This window comes from Sciurus carolinensis, chromosome 11 (genome assembly GCF_902686445.1).
Source record: "Sciurus carolinensis chromosome 11, mSciCar1.2, whole genome shotgun sequence".
Lineage (NCBI taxonomy): Eukaryota > Metazoa > Chordata > Mammalia > Rodentia > Sciuridae > Sciurus > Sciurus carolinensis.
Window position 1 is genome coordinate 108,565,855 of NC_062223.1, and position 20,891 is coordinate 108,586,745.

Genomic DNA, 20,891 nt, shown 5'->3' on the forward strand with positions numbered 1-20,891 from the left:
GCTCCCTAAGTCAGGTGCCATAATTTCCAAACACACCAAAATGGTGAATAAATATTTGTTGAATAATCCAATAAATGAATACAAAGGAATTTCAAACTAGTGTTTTTAGCTTTTGCATCCCTCTTACTCCCCTTTACACAGATGCTCAGACATCTCACACTGAAACCCACAAGGTGAGTGTTAGAATTCTACAAGTGCAGGGAAGCTGTGCAGAGCTGCAGAATTAGACATAAGTGACTCCAGTCAGGCAGTTACCAGCACAACTGCAAGGCAGGTTAGAGCTAATAAAGTTCTGATCCATAGATAAAGTGTATGATCTCAACACCTTGGATTTGTTTATTATATTATTCATGGCTTCTTTCCAAAGACTACTACATCCTAAGTTCTGACCACATCCTCGGTACTGCTAGTTATGTAGAGTTAGGTAACAAGACACAACTGTACTCCTGAGGATCTGGTGCATCCCTCCTTTGTTTTCATTAGTAAGAATGAAATTGAATACTTATTTTTACAATGTGTGTCTGCCAGGAAAAGAAGGCAGAAAGAGGAGCCTAGGCAATTTCACAAGGTTAGAGAAAAGTGGGGCTTCCAACAGATTTATTCTGGGTCCAGGCAGGAAGGTTACACGATTACCTTACATTCACTTTTCATTCTGTAATTAAAACCCACAATATTCAACTTAATTCACCCTTCATATCATGACAACTTAAAGATGTTAGAAAACCAACTCGAATCTAACCTAGTTTTCCAGAATTAGCTTCAACTTTAAGGAATTTAATGTTGTGATACGAGATTTCCCTCCCCTCCCACTCCATTCTCACACACTGATCAAACATACAAACCAGGAGGCAAGACAGACAGATCTCAAAGAGGTATTCAGTCTTTGATTTAGGCCACCGAATGCTGAGAAAGTGGCCTAGGGTTTCCTGAATGTCATCACCATGAATGCTTTTCTCCTGGTTTCCTAGGGTCTATGGAGTTGAGGAAAGTCCATGACTTGTAAACCATTATCCACTGCAGGATTCACTCACTGGGTCAAGAAAGCTTGATGGTGACATCTGTCAGGGTTCATTGGTCTGGATTACAGTTTGTAATATATTTTTTAAAAAACTTAACCCTTGAAGTAACCCACACTTTTTTTTTTTTAGATGTTGATAGACCTTTATTTTATTCATTTATGTACATATAGTGCTGAGAATCGAACCCAGTACCTCACGCCTGCTAGGCAAGTGCTCTACCACTGAGCCAAAACCCCAGCCCCCAGTAACCCATACTTAAATGGTTCCTACCTTTCCCAAGTCTTCTCTGGCAAAACTGCCTGGCAAAGATCAGTGCTGTGTTTATACTTCTTTTCTTCATCAACTGACAAACAAATGACCTGAAAAACCACCCCACCTCTTTGGAAATAATTGAAGAACCACATTCCAAAGAGATTTACTTTGAACATTTTCACCTTAGATCCTTCTATGAGAGGCAATCATTGGAATTATTACTATGCTGATGAATTGTTCCAAACACACACATGAGTAAGGTCTCATCCAGAAGAACTTACTAAGTTTTGTCTTAAATGTAATTACATTTATTTACCAAAACATATTCCTGTGAAGCACTCCTGGAATGATTCTACAAGAAATCTGTACCTGGGGTGAAATGAAGTAATGCTGGCAGTACAAATGTATGTGTCTACTCTAAATTATATAACTTATTTATGGAAACCTGACTTTGTATAAAATAAATTTTTATGGTAATGTCATTGTTTTATGTTATTATTTGACATCAGTATTCAGATTCTAGTACTAAATCCTTCTTTCTCAGTCTTTAGAACAAACACAATTTGTGATCGCTTTTTGCAATGTATTACATACTTTATCATGAAATCTCAATGGGTCATTGGAGAAAAGGCTTAAATGAAGCTTTGTCACATAGTACAAATGAAATTGGAGGATACTATGTCCTTTGAATATGTCTCTGTGCATCCTGAATAGGTTCAAAATAATTGTATTCAGTGTAGACAACCAACCAATTTCTCAAAAATGAATAGAAATGTTAATGCAGTAATGCCAGGTGCATTTTATGGAAGGAAGGTAGAAATGAATAGAACGATTTACTTGGTATGTATATGGGTGTGGTCTATTCTTTATTAACAATGATCTTATATTTTAAAAGTCAATATTCTTTTAGAATTGAGTCATTTTGCCCCTGTTGGCAAAAATACTTCTTTTCTTTAGGTTGGACAAAGAAATGTCTGGCATAGAAAAAGAAATCTTGATATCTGATTCTATTGTTTTGTTTTGTTTAAAATCATTTTGGTACCTCTATTCTCTTTACCAACATTCAAAAAAAGAATTCAAGTCACAGAAGAAATGAATTCAGCATGGCAGTAGATCTGTCTGAGAGAATGGATCACTTTTCTAGCATACTGGGAACCCAGGATGTGTTGGAACCCTGTTCTGCACATAGCAGAATAGTCATGGATAATTGCTGTACTTGGGTCATGGAATGCCTTTTGCCCGTTTTTTTTTTTTTTTTTTTGCATTCCCATCCCTAACCAACTGAATTAAGGATTCATGCTTGACCAAAAGTTAAACACAAGCAAGAATGCTGCCCAGCTGAAGTGCTCTATTTTGAAAAGTGACTGACAACTTAATCATGTCCTTCCTGTTGGTGTGTCTCAAAATCATGATGACAAGTAACACAAAATACAGTGACACAGAGGCTGTGAAACACAGCAAAAGGCATTGAGCAGTACCGTGGGGACAAGTGGCTCCAGAATGCAGCTGTATTTTGATCAACATTCCTGTTCCCAAGGGCTGGCTTTGCTGGGCTGAGGCTGTTTCCTCACTCCTTCCTTGTATCCTCACCATGAAGGGCCATCTACACTTGTGGTAGTGTATGTTCCTCGTCACCTAAAAGAGCGTAACTAAAATACCCAGCCATAAGTAACATGTAGGAATTCTTACATTACACAAGGGAATTCTTAGCCTGGGGACAGGAAATCTAAAACGTCAACAAAACTGATTTTTTTTTTTTTGCCACTATAAAGTTTTTCTAAGTTAATTTTTTAAAATTATGAATGTATAATTGCACAAGATGCAGAAGACTTGGAAATTATACAAAAGTTTGAAGGAAAAAAATATTTATAATCCCCAGAAGACCAGAGAGACTTCTCTCATGTTCTTTCTCACTGTGTGTGTGTGTGCGTGTGTGTGTGTGTGTCTGTGTGTGTGTGTCCAAGTGTTTTAAAGCAGAGGTAACAGGACTAAGACTCTGCCCGTCATAATTTTAGCTGAGATATGAAAGCAAGAGATTCCTGATATTCAAGTGAGTTGTGAGAAGAACAGTCAGAAGAACTTCCTTGCCAGAATTTACAAAAACGGTCAAAAGCCAAAGCAGTCTTGTTAAGAGTTACAAGTCCCCTTCCCCACAGTGGGTCAGGAGAGTGGAGACAGAGGGAGGATTTGTAAGGAGGTTTTCTTTAGTGGGAGGGCCTTCCACATTACTACTGAAAGAGCATAATTCTATCCCTTACACTCTGGGGGGAAGGCAGACTGGTTTCACACTCCTGCCTGAGAAGTTTTGCGTTTGAGAACTGGGGCTGTCCATCTGCTTGGCTTGCAGAGTGAAGTGCACAGCTCACTGGTGCTCAGTCCTCATTTCCAGGGTTTCTCAGGCAAAAATGACATGTTTCTCATGCACAAGACATGGGCCACAGGATACGCTGAGGAGACATGGTGTTCTCATAGTTCATGTCTTTTAAAGACAGCTCCAGGGATAAAAGGACCTTAGTAGAAAGAGGCTGTGGGAAATCATTGGGTTCCTAGCAGGAAGCAGGAGAAAGTATATCATCTGCATCAAAAGATCTTTAGTACAGGGCCTGGCCATAGGCCATCTCTGAAAAAAACCACACACGCACACACAACAAAAGAGACACACTTAAACATCTGCCCAAACCAGAGACCCCGAGCCACCCTACAACCATTCCAGTCAAGAGAGAGCTTCTCGGCATACACCTCCTTTCCAAACTTGTACCTCTCCTCCCCCTGACCACCATCTGCTTCAGCCCTGGAGTGGTCAAAACCAGCCGCTGAAGGGAAGAGAGGAAGAGGCTTACAGGGAAAGGGAGAGGGATGGAGTCCCTCCTCACTGTAACAGGCAACTCACTGCAGCAAGTGGTGGCTGTGGGAGAATACGGAATCCTTTGAATGAGGCTGGAATTCACCAGGGCCTGGACATTCTAATTATCCCATTGAAGTGGGCTGTGTTTTGTGACTTAAAGTGACCAGAGGATTTTTATTATATAAGAATGAGAAGAGGGGCTGGGGAGATAGCTCAGTCAGTAGAGTGCTTGCCTTGCAAGCACAAGGCCCTGGGTTCGATCCCCAGCACCCAAAAAAAAAAAAAAGAGAAGAAAGGTCATGGGAACACCCTTGTTTTTATCCAGTGGCATTTCTTTCTATTTTTTTTAATGTGCTGAGGATGGAACCTAGTGCCTCACATGTGCTAGGCAAGCGCTCTACCACTGAGTTACAACCCCAGCGCTAATTCAGTCTTTTTTAAACAACAAAATCACTTGTTATTATTCTCCTCCTACACATTACTGTGGTACCACCAGGTTTGGGGTGCGAGTAGGGACAATAGATACTGAAGTGTGGGGTCCTTGTGACTGCCCAGAAGTTTCCTAGAGCTGGCTCCACCCAATGGTTGCTGTTGTGGGGGCGGTGTGCAGAGTGCCCACTGTCTGTGAAAGAACACGCTTTATTGCATCCAGTGGCATTTAAAGGAATAGTAGGAGACAAAAGTAAAGATGCTTACTGATTATATTCCATGATTCCCACCTCAACAACATGCCAGTTGTATAGGTATGGGTTTTTAAATTTTTTTTTTTTTAGATGAAATCTCCCTATGTTCCCAGGCTGGCCTCAAACTTGAAATCCTCCTGCCTCAGTCTCCCAAGTTGCTGGGGTACAGACATGTATGTACCATCCTTGTATGCAATTTTTTTGTACTGGTGATTGAACTGAGGGGGCACTTTACCTCTGAGATGTATCCCCAGCTCTTTTTATTTTTATTTTGAGTCAGGGTCTCACTAAGTTGCTGAGGCTAGCCTCGAACTTGTAATCCTCCTGCCTCAGTCTCCTGAGCTGCTGGGATTACAAGAATGTGCCACCATGCCTGGCATCCTTGTATGCATTTTTAAAAAGACTTACACTATACAGAACTATACAGTTCTCATTTAGCATTATAGTTAAGAGTTGTGCTATAATATTCTACCATTGTATCTCTTTTAATATATATACCTACTCCAGTACTATAGTGACTAGGTGTTACTATTGTTGGTAGAGTTATTTCTAATTTTTCAGTCATAATGTTGAAGTGAACTTAGTTCAAAACTGGCATTTGTGCACATCTGTGATTAATTCTGTAGAATAAATTTCTTTGAAGTAGAATTGCCAGGCCAAGGGATGAACATGTTTTAATAACTTATAAAATACATGACCAAATTATTCTGGGGAAAGGTTGTACCATTTTTTCCTTGTAAGAAGGCCCATTCTCCCATGCCTTTGGCCATATTAGTTATTACCATTCTTTTTTTTTTAAATTTTTTTAGTTGCCAATGGTCCTTATTTATTTATATGCGGTATTAAGGTTCCAACCTAGGGCCTCACACGTGCCAGGCAAGTGCTCTATCACTGAACCACAATTCCAGCCCCATTACTATTCTTTTCAATCTTTGCAAATTTGATTGGCCAAAAAGAAAAAAAGTTTTTCTCTCTCTTTTTTATTTTTGTATTTCTTTGATTATGAGAGAGTTGAACATTATTTCATGTGTTCTTTGGATATGAGTAGTTTTATATCCTTTGTTTATTATTTTAACTTAGGTGTCACTGAAAATATTGGTTCTGTGATGTTCAAGATAAAGTACTAAAAGCATGGCAGGGTAGGAGACTCTACATATATGATTCAAATGTAGCTCACAGGCCACTCTAAATGTCACTAAGCAGGGCTCAGCTTGGCCATGACGGCATGCCACAGACCAGTGTTGGGTGCTGCCTTTGGTACCCTCATTTGCTTGGTCGTTGGCCTCTTCTTGCTCTTGCCTCCATTCAGGCTGCAGTGATAAATTTGAAGAGAGTATAATTCAGCCCAAACACACAGACAACCGTGCCAGAGGCTCTCGCCATCACTGTTCTCATCTTTCCTAGCTAATTGCCCCAAACTGGTGTGGGAGCATAAAATTACTGTCTGAGCCGATGTGAGGTGCTGGGGCTGGATGGCAGGTCTGATCAGGCAATGAATGGATTCTAACCCTTTGTTACTTGGGTTGATCAAATAACATCTAGGTCTCATTTTCCTCATTTGTGAAACTCAACTCTTCATGACTGGTTCTCTGCTTTCCTATTTGGACTGTTTCCCACTGCTCCCTCATTTAAACCTCAAGTTCCAACCATTCCAAACTCTTAACCATGCCCCCCGTTTATTTTTAGTTTATTTTTTGATTGCCATGTCCCTTCTACACATCCTTTGTCCCATGACCCAACTCAGTGCTTTAGCACCTAGCCAAAGGGTGGAAAAATGTCTTTTTGAGTGAAACAAAACAAAACAATTCAACCCATAATTAGTTTTCAAATTTGTAAGGATGATATGAAGACACGACAGGAGATTTAGGATCTATTGGTAGAAAAAGATATGTCCAAAGTAGCTGGGATGTAACAGAGGAAATGATAGACCTTGTATAATAGGAAATCTAGACAGAAAAATGAAGCCATAAGCTCTTGAACCATATTTCACTTCTTTTTTTAGTCAGAAGTTACTTTATGCCTCTTCTCTATGTTAAATTTACAAGATTTAAAAAGCTCATTCTCTATGCGCCAGGTTGTTAAAAATTAGTGAACATTGAGCAAAAGTTACTGAAGGTGAACAGATTGCTGAGGAGAGGGAGGGCAGGACAGCAGGCTCCAGGGCAAGCCAGCAGTTACCACAATGAGCAAACACCAGCCTTTCCTTCAGGACTTTAGTTTCCAATATTGACAGGAGTGGTTTTCTGAATGGAAGATGCACACATTCCAACTATGAACTAAAATTCAATAGTCTGTTATGTAGAATTGATTCAACAGAAGTGTTAACAAGCCAAAACTGCAAATCATTCCACATAGCCACGTCACACCACTCTTCAAGGTGAGCCTCTTTGTGAAGGCTTTCCTAGCACACACAGCTCCTCTCCATCTTTCACCCCCAAACCCTGCTTCACTACTGTCTGTGCCATCCATTAGGCCCTTAATCATGTGCAGGCCTATAAACTGTTAAAATTCTCATGTCCTGTCCTCCCGATAGGTTATAAATTTCTCGAACCCTACATTTTGCACTTATCATAGCAGCTTGCATATCTCATACAAATAGTAGGTCCTCGAAATATTTGTCAAGTCTTTCTTATTTTGATATGAATGAAAACATCACTCATCTCAATCCCCCCAAATCTGGGATTTATTCAAGTGATTCAAATCATGATAAACTTAGAAAGGGCTCTCTCTTTCCTTTATCATCATGCCTTGCTGAAGATCTCATTTTTAGCCCTGCCACTTTGACCCCAGAAATGTGTGTTCAATATATTTAAGCAAATTCTGGAATAACAAGGCCAATGATCTTCCAGGGGCTTCATGCTGATGCATAGCCGCTTACCTGGTGGGTGTTGGGTAGAATGATGGCTTTCCCTCTCTCCTCAATGATTCTGGCGCAAGCTTCAAAACCGAGATCCACAGTGCCTTATGCTGGCAGGCAGAACACATTGAGGTGAAGGGACCTCCTACTCACTGAAAATGAAGTACATTTCTGCTGATCCTGTCTTAAAGAGGAGGGTGCTACTGGAAAGCTGGTTTGTTGCTGACTGGGAAGGAGAAATAGCCACTTGAAATAAAGTGTCCTACTTGTTTTTTCTTTTCTTTTCTTTTTTTTTTTTTTTTGAGAGGGGAGTCTTAATGATCAGTTGGCCTTAATTATTTTTGCTTGGAAGGGGAGAGAATTAAAGCTCCTGACCAAAGTCCAAAGCTGAAAGGAAGGAAATGAGAGCACCTGCATTTTCCTCTGGCTCACTGGGCACCTGCTGCCTAGCAGGCTGTTCTCCATGGCTTGCCTGTGTGGTAGCTTCTGTGGGCCAATCAGTCCCTCCTCTACTATCAGGTGGCTGCTTTCAGTTTCTCCCCCAGAAGTCCTTCACCAGGCCATCTGGAGCTGAGGAACAGTTCCAAGAAGCTTGCCAGAGTTCTACTTTGAAATCTGCCCACTTTTCCCCCTCACCCCTAATCCTCGTCACAGGCCTAAAACCTGACCTCAGCCAAGAAATAATTCACATTAAGAGATAATATCTCTAAAGACTTCAAAGATGATAGGGAAATTGGAATCTTTTAATATTCAGATGTACCCCCTCACCCTGGACTCATTTCATTTGGATTCACTAGTTTCAGTGTAAACAGTAGGTTGAATACCAAAAACTCATTGAAGTCAGAGACCCAAGTTCATACAATGTGTCCTTTCTTCCTCTTCCTATAGTTAATCAGTCACAAAGTCCTGCTAATCTGGTTTTCCAAATATTTCTTGAATCTCTCACTGACTTCTTCATTCCTAGCTAAGGCCCTCACATCAGTCCATTTTATGTTGCTATAACAGAACACCACAGACTGGGTAATTTATAAAGAAAATCCTTTTTTTTTTTCCTTATGGCTTTGGAGGCTGGGAAGTTTAAGAGCATCGTGTCAGCATCTGGTAAGGGCTTCATGCTGTGTCATCCCATGGCAGAAGGCAGAAGGGCAAGAGAATATGAGAGAGCAAGCATCGGGCAAGGGATGGGGATGCAGACTTGCTTGTGTAACAAGCCCACTGTTGTAATAACTAACCCACCCCTGGGATAACAACATTCATACATTCATGGGTGCTGAGCCTCCATGGCCTAAGTACCTTCTGACACTATTGAATCAGGGGATGTTTCCAACAAATGACCTTTAGGAGACATATTAGGTTCCTATATGCAGACAGCTCTCCTCTAACCTAGACGTCACTCAGAGACACCCACCTAGGAAGAAAAAATGACTCTGTTTCTCTATTGCTCTAAATATTTCAATGGCTCCTCACTCCCAGTTTTGCCAAGCCCAGGGTCCTCTGCAGGGTACACAGGGCTCCGTTGTCCACCTTGTCTCCCCCTTGCTCATGCCTTTGCCCATCATTGCCTCTCTGTGTGATTCTAGAGACATCCACCGTGAACGGTGCCTGCCTCTCACCACACCTGTCATGTCTTTGTGCCTTACCTAGTGCTGCTCACTGCATGAGGCAAGGGGTGCCCTTCTCACCTTCATTCACCCCTCACCTGCTCTGGGACCCAGTTCAGGCATCATCTCCCCCAGCATGCGGTTAAATGATGTGGAAAAACTGTAGAGGACATTTTTGTGTCTGTGCTACTAGGTGCATAGAAGAGCTCAAAAATATCTGTGAAATAGATGGGGCTGATGAACAGAGTGTTATTGAATCACGGTACAGAAAAAGTCCATCCTGTGTGCTCTCATTATAGAGAGGGACACAGAGGTACCCAACCTCTGTCCCCTGATGTTGTGAGGCACTGAGAGGAGAGATCTGAAAAGTGACAGGTTCCAGTGCTCCAAATGGAGGACCTGCTCATACCTGGTAGCTCCAAGGGAAGGAGGTAAAATTGCAATGTTACTCCCAACACTTAATTTTGATGGCTGGCTGACTTACAGTCAAAAACTCCTGATGACTACCTACCTCCCACGAAGAAAGTCATCCCAGGGCTGAAGAAGTTGCCAGGACCCAGCTTCCTTCCTGAAATGACCCTAAACCTGGAGGTGTAGGATCTGCCATCTTTAGGGGACTGCCCCTTGAGAGCCTGCATTGCCTCACAGATGGGGCTCAGGTAAGCTGTGAAAAGTGTTTGTACAACTCAAACCACAAAACCATCACAGTTGTGTTAGAACACTATTTGGTAATTGTGGCATTTACAAATTTGTGAACTAATTTTTAGACACATAACAAAATAATTTACACGTAGTTGTTGTTTTCCTGTGAACACTCCTCAAGGCTCTTAGAGGCCCAGACCAAAGAGTTAAAAGCAGACGTGTTGGGGAAGTGGAAAGAAAGTTGGGCATGAAGCTGGAACCAGAGCTCAGTGGAACTGGGTGAGGGTGGGGTCTGGTGTGGCTTTGAAGGTGGAGACAGCTACCCTGGAGCGAGTATGTTACTCATAAACCCTTTACAGACTTTTGCCTGGATGGCAGTGGCAAGCAATTAAACAGCTGTGGATAGACATGACCTAATTTATTGGCCTTTTCAGATGCCTTCTCTGGAGCCAGAGCTATACTGTGACTTATAAGTAAGAATGGGTTTTGGAAGGTGAGAAGGGAGATTACTGAGGATAGGAGGGACTGATGCCATTAAGGAGGAAGAGGTACCTGGAAGCAGACCAGAGAGCCAAGGGGCAGTCCTGCATTTCCTTACATAGTTTCCTGTGAGACTAAGAAGCCATTGCCAGAAGCCTTTCTACTAGCGCTTTTTCTACATTGAGGAGTAAACTACCTATAACCACTTCTTACAGGACAACTTCCAGCAAGCAGAGCTCCTACTTAGTCTTTGGTGATCCCTAAGGAGAGCTTCAAAGTACAAGTTCAAGAGCAAATGCTGTAACTCAGTCAGCACGTTAGAACTACCCACAGACATGCACAATCCCCAAAGTTATTTTTAGATGACTTAATGGCATCTTGGAAAAAAAGAAGAGAATGACAAAATGCTGACAAATACATGACAGCAGGGGCTGGGGTTGTAGCTCAGTGGTAGAGCACTTGCCTAGTATGTGTGCGGCACTGGGCTGAATCCTCCACAACACATAAAAATAAATAAGTAAAATAAAGGTATTGTGTCCATCTGCAACTAAAAATATTTTAAAAATTACATGGCAGCAATTTAAAAAATAGGCATTAAACATATCTACTCAATAGCCAAGGTGAAGAACTTCCGACTATAGTGGGATCAAGGAAGACAGTTCATAAGGCCAGGATCTAATCAGCTTGTGGTCATTACGGCATTTGTGTTTATAGTAACCCACACTAAGTGGGCAGAAAAATAAAACAAAAACAACAAAAGTAAAAAGTGATTCTTCCAGTTGCCAGATTAAATAGCTCCAGGGACAGGAGGTCCTTTCATCCTGCCAAGTAATTTTAAAATGGGAAAGTACTAGAAACAAGGTTTATTACATTTGTCAAACATAATCCTCTTGATTGCGCTTTGCTAGGATCCCAGGCTTTCTCTCTCAAACGAGAGTTTCCTGAAAGATCAGCTGTTCCTCAGCTCATGCAAAGGAGTGGAGTGTAGAAATAAATGAAACACATGGGTCCACAACCTGAGTGCCCAGGCAGTCAGGGTCAGATCCCTTAGTGCACATTAAATCATCGGCAGAGCTTTAAAAATCAATACCATACCACTCTGGTCATAGAGCAATTAAGCCAAAATGTCTTGGGATGTCCCGGGTCAAGGAACTGGCATTGGTAGTTTTATTTATTTGTTTTTGGTACTGGGGATTGAATCCATGGGTGTTTACCAATGAGTTACATCCTCAATGCTTTTTTTAACTTCTAATTTTGAGGAAGGGTCTTGTTAGGTTGCTGAGGGTCTCACTAAGTTATTCAGTCTGCCCTTGAACTAGGGATCCTACTGCCTCAGTCTCCTTAGTTGCTGGAATTACAGGCATGTACCACTACACCCAGCTTGGTGCTGACCGTTGTGAGAATTTCCCAGATGGTTGTAATTTCAGTCAAGGTGGGGAATATCTGTCTTAGCAGAGCCTGTGGCCTGAGACCTTTCATCACAGATGCCAGACAGATGCATCAGATGTGTCATTAGCCTGGGTGCACAGAGAGGAGCAGAGCAAGTATAGAGAAAGCAACTGCACAACTTCCACTGGTAGAGCTGTCTCAGCATATGCTGCACCAGCATCATGTCACTGTGGTGGAACTGAACAGACTGGAGTCCCTGCGTAGAAAGCACTAAGCTTTTCTCCAGGAGATGCTACAGATTGGATGCTTGGCCCTAGGGCAGCCCATTCCCAGGCTAGCTAGAGATGCATCAGGATGGCCATCACCATCAGGATCTGGACCAGGTGAAGAATGCAGTAGCAGGATGTGAGGGAATCAAAGGCATCCTGGGAGGAGGACAGTGTGGGCTGGGAGAGACAAGCAAGGGAGTCCCTAGAGGGGTCTTGGTTCTCCAAGTACTTCATCTTCCAGTTTCAGTACAGGCATAATTTTTCCACAAGTCCCCCTGTATCCTAAATGAGACTTTCTTCTTCTCCACCCAAAGACCTTGACTCCTACACACATGAGAAAGCCTGATCACCTCCCTTTCTGGTAAGAAAACCAAGAAAGGTGCAGGCAGAGAGAAGCAGCAACACAGAGACACGAGGGAGAAAGGACAACTCCCACAGTGCAGTAGCAAGAGAGGGAAAGTGTAAAGGAGCAAAGGAGTGAGAGCAATAGCATAGGACAATGGAAAGAGAAATTCCTGAGAATTTTCAAGCAGGGAAGCAATATACAAATGGGCAATGAGAAAATGCAGAATCTAAAGGGTAACAGAAGAAACTGGACATGGTGGTGCATGCCTATAATCCCAGCGGCTCCACAGGCTGAGGCAGGAGGATTACAAGTTCAAAGCCAGCCTCAGCAACTTAGTGAGACCCTGTCTCAAAATAAAAAATAAAGGGGGAGGGCCCTGGGGATGTGGCTCTGGTGTTAAGCACCCTCGGGTTTCAATCCCTGGTACCAAAATAAATAAAAATAAATAAATAAATAAATAAATAATAAAGGTTAAGAGAAGAGAACAAAAGATGGAAGAAGAGGACAAGTGACTGTCCTTTCCCTGCTCTGCTCTGTGCTGAGTCGACCCCTGCAAACTGCATTTCCCAGGCTCTTACAACCTGCCCATCTGCTTTCAACTGGGTTCTGCAGAAACTGGCAGGAGATTCAAGAACAAGAAGAGGAAAATGGGGATTTATTCTCCTCCCTTTGGCTCATGTAGAAATTCTGGAAATGACTCTCTCCTACATCTCCAAATCTCTAGTCATATCTGCCATGCTTCTGAGGGCTTTAGATAACACCACCTGCTCCCATTGTCCCTCCAAGGAGAGCTGTGCTAGAGCTGGCCTGTACTGGCTCAGAGGACAGATCTTTGAAGATACAGGAATTTTGCAAGTTTATTGTTAAACTCCATAGTTTGAAACTGGTCAACAACAAATGAAGACTTCCCCACCTCCGCCTCCTGGCTTTCCCCAATCTCTTGTTTGCCTCACCATCCCCTGATTTTTTCTGCTTCTTTTTGTCACCTTGTAGCCAATTCACTGCACTACATTCTATTTTAAACACAGAGCATTTGTTTTCCTGGTTGGTTGAACCTCCGCTGATAGCAAAGAATGAGCTCCTGAAGAGCATTCCCAGCTTCCCTGTGAGCGGGAAACATTGAACTTCTAACGTGCAGTTTTTATTCTATTTGCTTTTCTAGTCATCCTAATAACTGCTTATCTTATGATTTAGTAGTTTTAAAATTTAAATTAATTTTGTTACAACAGAAACTTATACTACCTGTGTTGGAAAGACAAACTGCTTTTTCTCTGCTCTCATACTTCAGCAATCCACACTGAACACTTCTGTGATCATGAATTTGTGGGAACCTCTCCTCACCAGTGAGTAGGCAAGCAGTTCTGCTGTGGACGCCAGCGGGTGTTCTCTACTTCATTTCAGTTCTGACACTACCCACCTGGAGAGAGCACCAGATTCACAGGTTGAGGGTTCAGTTCCCAAGACTACTGCCCCTCCTCCTTTAGATGACACAGGTTTTTTTTTTTTTTTTTTTTTGTTTCTTTGCTTTTTTTTTTAAACCTGTGCTTCTGACCAGTTGGCTATAAATCAGGGTTCCCATAATCCCCTCCTCAAGTTTGCTTAATTTGCTTGGGCTGCTCACAGAACTCTGAGAAATATTTACTTACTTGTTTACTGGTTGATTTTAAAGGACAAAGGATACAGATGACCAGAAGCAGAGGCTGAGGCATGTGGGAAAGGGCCTGGTACTTCCATGCCCTCTCCAGGTACATCACCCTGCAGGAGCCTCCATTTGTTCAGAGATCCGGAGGCTTTCTGAGCCCTGTCTTTTTGTTTTTTTAGAGAGACTTCATTGCATAGGCACTGTCAAAGCATGGACAGTCAGGCTGAAATGTGATTGGACAAAACAGGTATGATCTAATGCTAGTGTGCTGGGTGGGAAAACCCAGCAAGTCCTGTCCGTTCAGATTCTTCAGTATTTCTTCCTTGTGGGTGTTGGGCAGGACCCTTCTGATGTCGAAGGTCCATCATATAGTAAGTATCAGACAAGGTAGGTCCCAGAATTTCTTTGATAGTCAGCAGTTCCAAGACAGGGGAGGCTGGAGGAGAGCTGAATTAGAGTTTCCATGACCTGCTTCAAGGAGGAGAGATTCTACTTTCTATGGCCTGCTTTGGGAGGGAGTTATGAGCCAGGATCTCTGGATGAACCCCTCCCCAAATATATGTATATGTACACATATATATTTATATAATATAATATAATATAATATAAAATAAAATGTCACACCACCCTGCCAGAGCATTGACTTGCTTAGCAAAAGAACCAACTCTAAATGACAAACAGATGAGCAGATGCAGACTTCATGAATGGTCTACCTTCAGTTGGGTTTGCCACCTGGCATAGCAAAGGGGAAGACGAAAGAAACTGAAACAACTGAAACATAATCCATTACCTATGTGCACTAATATAGTATGATGATCACACTTCTTTTTACCAAAGCCCCTTCCCTGCAATCTCCTGATTCCATGAAAGCTGATGCTGTAGTGGGGCACAGTGGCACACACCTGTGATCCCATCTATCCGGCAGGTTGGGGCAGGAGGATCACTTGAGCCCAGGAGTTGCCAACCTCAGCAACTTAGACACTGTCTCAAATTAAGAAATAAAAAGTTCTATATATCCCAGTGTAGAGCACCCCTGGGTTCAACCCCCAGTAAAACAAACCAATAAACAAGAAAAAAAGCTGATGCTGTAGCGTTTTTCCTCACTGATTCTTTGTTGCTGTTAATGCTTGTTCGTTCCATAGTCTTTTCCCTGATAGGAATACATCAATCTCCAAGTCCATGGAGGATATGTTCCAAGAGGGTGCCTGAAACCACAGATAGTACTGAATCCTATACAAGCTACGCATACATACACACCTACGATAAAGCTTAACTTACAAATTAGGCACAGAAGGAGACTAACAACAACTAAGAATGAAATAAAACAAGTATAAAAATACGGTGGTATAAAAGTTACATGAATGTGCTCTCCCTCTCAAAACACCTGGTACTATGCTCACCCTTCTTTTGGTGATAATGTGAGACCATACAATGCCTATGCGATGAGATAAAGTGAGGTGATTGACACAGGCCCTAGGATGGGCGTTGGACCCATGTGAGGGTTCCCTGACACAAGCACTGTAGTTAGTCCACACATCCCATCTGAAAGCAGAGTCGGCTACTCAGAGACCAGCAGCAGGGAGGAACAGTGTGGTGCGCTGGGCCGGGGGATGACTCACAGGAGGTGGGCTCGATAGTGGGAGGCTTCATCATGGTACTCAGAACAGAGCACAATCTAAAACTTGTGACTTGTTTATTTCTGGAGTTTTCCACTTACTATTTTCAGGCTGTGGATGATCATAGGTAACTGAAACCTGGTAAAGCAAAACCACACAAAAAATGGGGACCTATTGTATATCATGGACTCTCAAAGCAGATGGAAATCAATGGTACCAGGACCATTTGCTAGCTGTTTGGGAAAAATCAATTTATATAATTATCCTACTTTAAAGACAAAACATACATGAGATGAATTAAAAAGTTAAATTTTTAAAGACTTTAAAAACTAGAGCTGGGAAAACTGGAAAACCATATGCAACAGAATGAAATTAAACCCCTATCTCTCACCCTACACAAAACTCAACTCAAAATGGATCAAGGACCTCAGAATCAGACCAGAGACCCTGCATCTTATAGAAGAAAAAGTAGGTCCAAATCTTCAACTTGTTGGCTTAGGATCAGACTTCCTTAACAGGACTCCCATAGCACAAGAAATAAAAGCAAGAATCAATAACTGGGATAGATTCAAACTAAATAGCTTTCTCTCAGCAAAGGATACTATCAGCAATGTGAAGAGAGAGCCTACAGAGTGGGAGAATATCTGCCACTCATACTTCAGATAGAGCGCTAATTTCCAGAATCTATAAAGAACTCAAAAAACTCTACACCAAGAATACAAATAATCCAATCAACAAATGGGCTAAGGAAATGAACAGACACTTCACAGAAGAAGATGTACAAGCAATCAACAGATATATGAAAAAATGTTCAACATCTCTAGTAATAAGGGAAATGCAAATCAAAACTACCCTAAGATTTCATCTCACCCCAATTAGAATGGCGATTATCAAGAACACAAGCAACAATAGGTGTTGGCGAGGATGTGGGGAAAAAGGTACACTCATACATTGCTGGTACACTCATACATTGCAAATTAGTGCAACCACTCTGGAAAGCAGTATGGAGATTCCTCAGAAAGCTTGGAATGGAACCCACCATTTGACCCAGCTATCCCACTCCTTGGTCTATACCCAAAGGACTTAAAATCAGCATACTACAGAGATACAGCCACATCAATGTTCATTGCTGCTCAATTCACCATAGCCAGATTGTGGAACCAACCTAGATGCCCTTCAGTTGATGAATGGATAAAGAAACTGTGGCATATATATACAATGGAATATTACTTCGCAATGAAGAATGATAAAATTATGGCATTTGCAGGCAAATGGATGAAATTGGAGAATATCATGCTAAGTGAGATAAGCCAATCTCAAAAAACTAAAGGACGAATGATCTCGCTGATAAGCGGATGAGGACATATAATGGGGGGTGAAAGGGGTTATAGCATTAGGGTTAGGGTTAGGTTTAGGGTTAGGGATAAGGAGTGTGATCAGAATGAAGGAAAGAAGGACTGTATAGAAGGGAAAGAGGGGTGGGAGGGGTGGGGGGGGAAGGGAAAAAATAATGAATCAAACATCATTGCCCTATGTAAATGTATGATTACACAAATGGTATGCCTTGACTCCATGTACAAATAGAGAAACAACATGTATCCCATTTGTATACAATAAAAAAAAAAAAAAAAACTAGAATTTTTTTTCTTTTATTTTTTGAGACATGAGTCTTGTTACATTGCCTAGCCTGGCCTCAAACTCCTGGGATCAAGTAATCCTCCTGCCTTAACCTCCTGAGAAGCTGGGAATACAGGCGCATGCCCTGTGCCCAGTCTAGAAGTGAATATTAATCTAATCTGTAGGTAGAGAGAACCTACAATCTTAAAAACAAAAGGAAAAGTATGTTAAAGCCTTATACATTTTACTACAGAAAAGTGAAGAAAATCTCCCATATTCAGTTAAATAGACATTAAGTACAAGCCAGAAACTGGGAAATAAATTTATAAGACAAATATCAGTTTCCTTAATATACAGAGAAATATATAAATCAGTAGGGAGAAAACTCTCTGTCTCTCTGTCTCTGTCTCTCTCTCTCTCTCCCCCCCCACCCCAGCCCCCAAGGTTAAGACAACATAGGCTTCTTTCTAGAATGCATTTCCCAGCTCCCCTACTTTCTGGTTCCTTGTGAGCAGCAAACTGTTTGGTACCAGGAGATGATCATGACTGGGCTAAGCCTAATACAGCACTTCAGTCCCATTCCTTGCTTTCTCCATTCCCTTGCAGCTAACGGTGGCCATATGATCCAGTATTGGTCAATGAGACATAAAAGGGAAAATCTGCTGGGAGATGATCTGGAAAAGCTTTTGCATTCATGCTAAAAGGAACATTTCCACTTCTGGGTCTATACCCAGAATATGCAGTTCGTTTACCTTATCCTCCTTCCTTCAAGGTGCATGTGATGTCCTGAGCAGCTGCAACCATCTTGGATTGCAAAGACACCAAACTGACATCCTCAAACCACTAAACCAGCTGGCAGCTGCCTACTTCCAGATGTCTTACTATGTCAGAAAAAATTCACCCCAATCTGTCAAAACTATAGTTAGATTTTCTGTTAATTGTGACTAAAAGCATTCTGGATGCAGATCTGGATGAATAAATAGGCAAATATATGAATAATAAATCATAAATTAAGAAACATGAATGACTAGTAAAAATATGAAAAATCAAGCACAAGAAAAATTTCCTACAAAATTAGCAAAGATATTTCTGGGCATGGTGGCACATGCCTGTAATCCCAGTGACCTGGAGCTGAGGCAGGAGGAATGCAAGTTCAAGGCCAGCCTGAGCAACTTAGTGAGACTCTGTCTCAAAATAAAATTAAAAATACATTTTTAAAAAGGCTAGGATGTACAAAGCACTGATCTATGTTATAGGATGGAGGAAACTTATGAAATGCTAAAAGAAACCAGATACAATTTATATAAAATATCCACAATAGGTAAATTAACAGAGTCGGAAAGCAGCTTAGTGATAGCCAACAATTGGGGAAAAGTGGCAAAGGGGAATACCTATTCACTGGGTTGTATTTTGGGGTAATGAAAATGGTTTGGTACTGGATAGAGATGATTGCACAGTCATGTAAATGTACTAAATGCCAATGAGTTGCTCACTTTAAAGTGGATAATTTTATAAGAATTTCATCTCAATAAAACATTTTTAACTTAAATGCAGAGGGATTTCTGGTTCCAGGTAAGGCAGAGTAAGTTCTTTCCACCCTGTCTCTCCTAGTGAATGGAGTCATAAACCTGAACAGAATGCAGTAAACGAGGACTCAAAGTAGATAGCAATATGCAAATTGCAAAAGAATACAAACTACCCCTGAATCACTGCAAGCCCCCCACCCCCCACTCCCTGCTTTTTTCTTTTTTGCCTCTTCTACTGTACCCTGTTCTGGACTGAGGGAAGAAGAGGACATTGGTGTGAATGGAGCAGAGCACCGTTCTTCATTCAGGCTTGAGGAGCAAGAAAGGGGTCTCCTGAGAGCAGGAACTGGCAGCAGGGGCTCACATGTGCTAAACTCTGAGGGAAAGGAGGCTAACATTCTGCTGAGAGGAGCTGTGCCTGGTTCCAGGAGGATGTGGCTAACATCCTTTGCTTTTTTCCTTTGTCCTCCCACTCAAGGACTGCTGTAAAGGAACTGCTAAAGCAAATTCTTCAAACGGAAGGAAAGTTTTACCAGAAGGAAACTTGGAACATCTGCAATGGAGAAAGAGTCATATAAATAGTAAAACCTAAATACAGTGTCCCTTGGTATCTGTGGGAGATTGGTTCCAGGACTCCTATGAATACCAAAATCTGTGGATGCTCACGTCTTCATATAAAATGGCATAGTAAATGCATACATAGCCTACATATTCTCCCATGTACTTTAAGTCATCTCTAGATTATTTATGATACTTAATAACACAATGTAAATGATAAATAAATAGTTGTTACAATGTATTATTTAGGGAATAGTTGCAAGAAAAAAAATCTGTACATATTCAGTACAGATGCAAGCTTTTTTCCAAAGATTTTCAATTCATGAACTGGGAGTGTAGCTCAGTGGTAGAGCATTTGCTAAGCCCTGGGTTCGATCTCCAGCACTGCAACAATGATAAATATTTATATTTAATTAAATTTATTTTATTATTTATTTAATTTTAAATATAGATTTATATATATTTCTGATCCAAATATATATGTTGTCTAGGTAGGTTGAATCCACAGATGAGAAACCCACAGCTACAGAGAACTGTATAAGAGACTGTCTTGCTTTTTAGTTCTTTATTTGAAGATTAATAGCAAAAATTGTAACATCATTTCATGGATTTCCAATGAATGAGTTCCAATATATAAAACAATTACAACATAAATTAGGAGGTAAAAACACCTATGTCCTGTAAAGTTCCTATATTTCACTGGAAAACATAAAATAATGATTCGGTGAAAAATTATGTTTCCCTAGAGCAACTACAGAAATATTGCACAAAGACATATTGTAAAAATCACAATAAATAAATTTTAGATAGAGATCCAAGATGGCAGACAAGAGGGAGGCTGCATTCTTTCTCACTCCATAACTAGGATTTCAAGCAGAGGACATCTGTTTCTTGGTGAGGCAGTTTTTGCAGCTTATCAATCCCCTGCTGTTTACCCCATTTGTCTACTGCGATCGCCTGCAGTCTGCCAGCATATTGACTACTTTTTGAGTGCAGATTGCTCACTGGCACCTACCATCCGCCATTTGCCTGCTGCTTGCCTGTCCGTTGCCTGCCTTTCACTTACCCATCACCCACTGCCTGAGGTTCACCTCCCCATCGTCCGACAGCAGTCAGCAGACTGACCACAGATCGCCAGTGGAGCACCAGCAGCCTGCTGTTGCTTGAAAGCTCACTGTCACAGTACCTGCAGGTTTGGTTACACGTGGTTGCTGCCATTTTGAGACAACAGCCAGGACTTGTAGGACCCCTGGCCGGACTGACTGAGCCCCGTTTTCAGGATCCCTCAGCCCGACCAATCACTCCCTGCCTCCGAGGATCTCACATCGACTGACTGCTCCCTGCCACCAGGACTCCCAGAATGACCGACAACACCCCACCTCCAGGACCCCTGCACCACCAACCGCAACCTGCCTCCAGGACTTCCAACCAAGCACGCCCACACCCTGAGCTGCAGTTCCCCATTTGCCAACAAATTGGAAGCCAGAGCAGCCATCTTGGATAATCCTGGAAGCTGTATCTCTGATCTTTAGGTGGGGCAAATCCCATC

General features: G+C 41.7%; 1 protein-coding gene across 3 annotated transcripts in view; it reads right to left on the bottom strand.

Moving 5' to 3' along the window:
- The window catches only part of Exph5 (exophilin 5), an 80,900-nt gene that overhangs the window by 43,124 nt on the left and 16,885 nt on the right, over window positions 1-20,891 (bottom strand). Inside the window, exon 1 of one of the 3 annotated variants that reach the window (XM_047516116.1) lies at window positions 7,678-8,472. The exons of the other annotated variants lie outside the window; for them this stretch is intronic. Within the exon in view, the coding sequence (XP_047372072.1) occupies window positions 7,678-7,784 (107 nt within the window). The 5' untranslated portion in view covers window positions 7,785-8,472. Of the gene's footprint in view, window positions 1-7,677; window positions 8,473-20,891 lie in introns of those variants that run through there. 3 annotated transcript variants of the gene reach the window in all.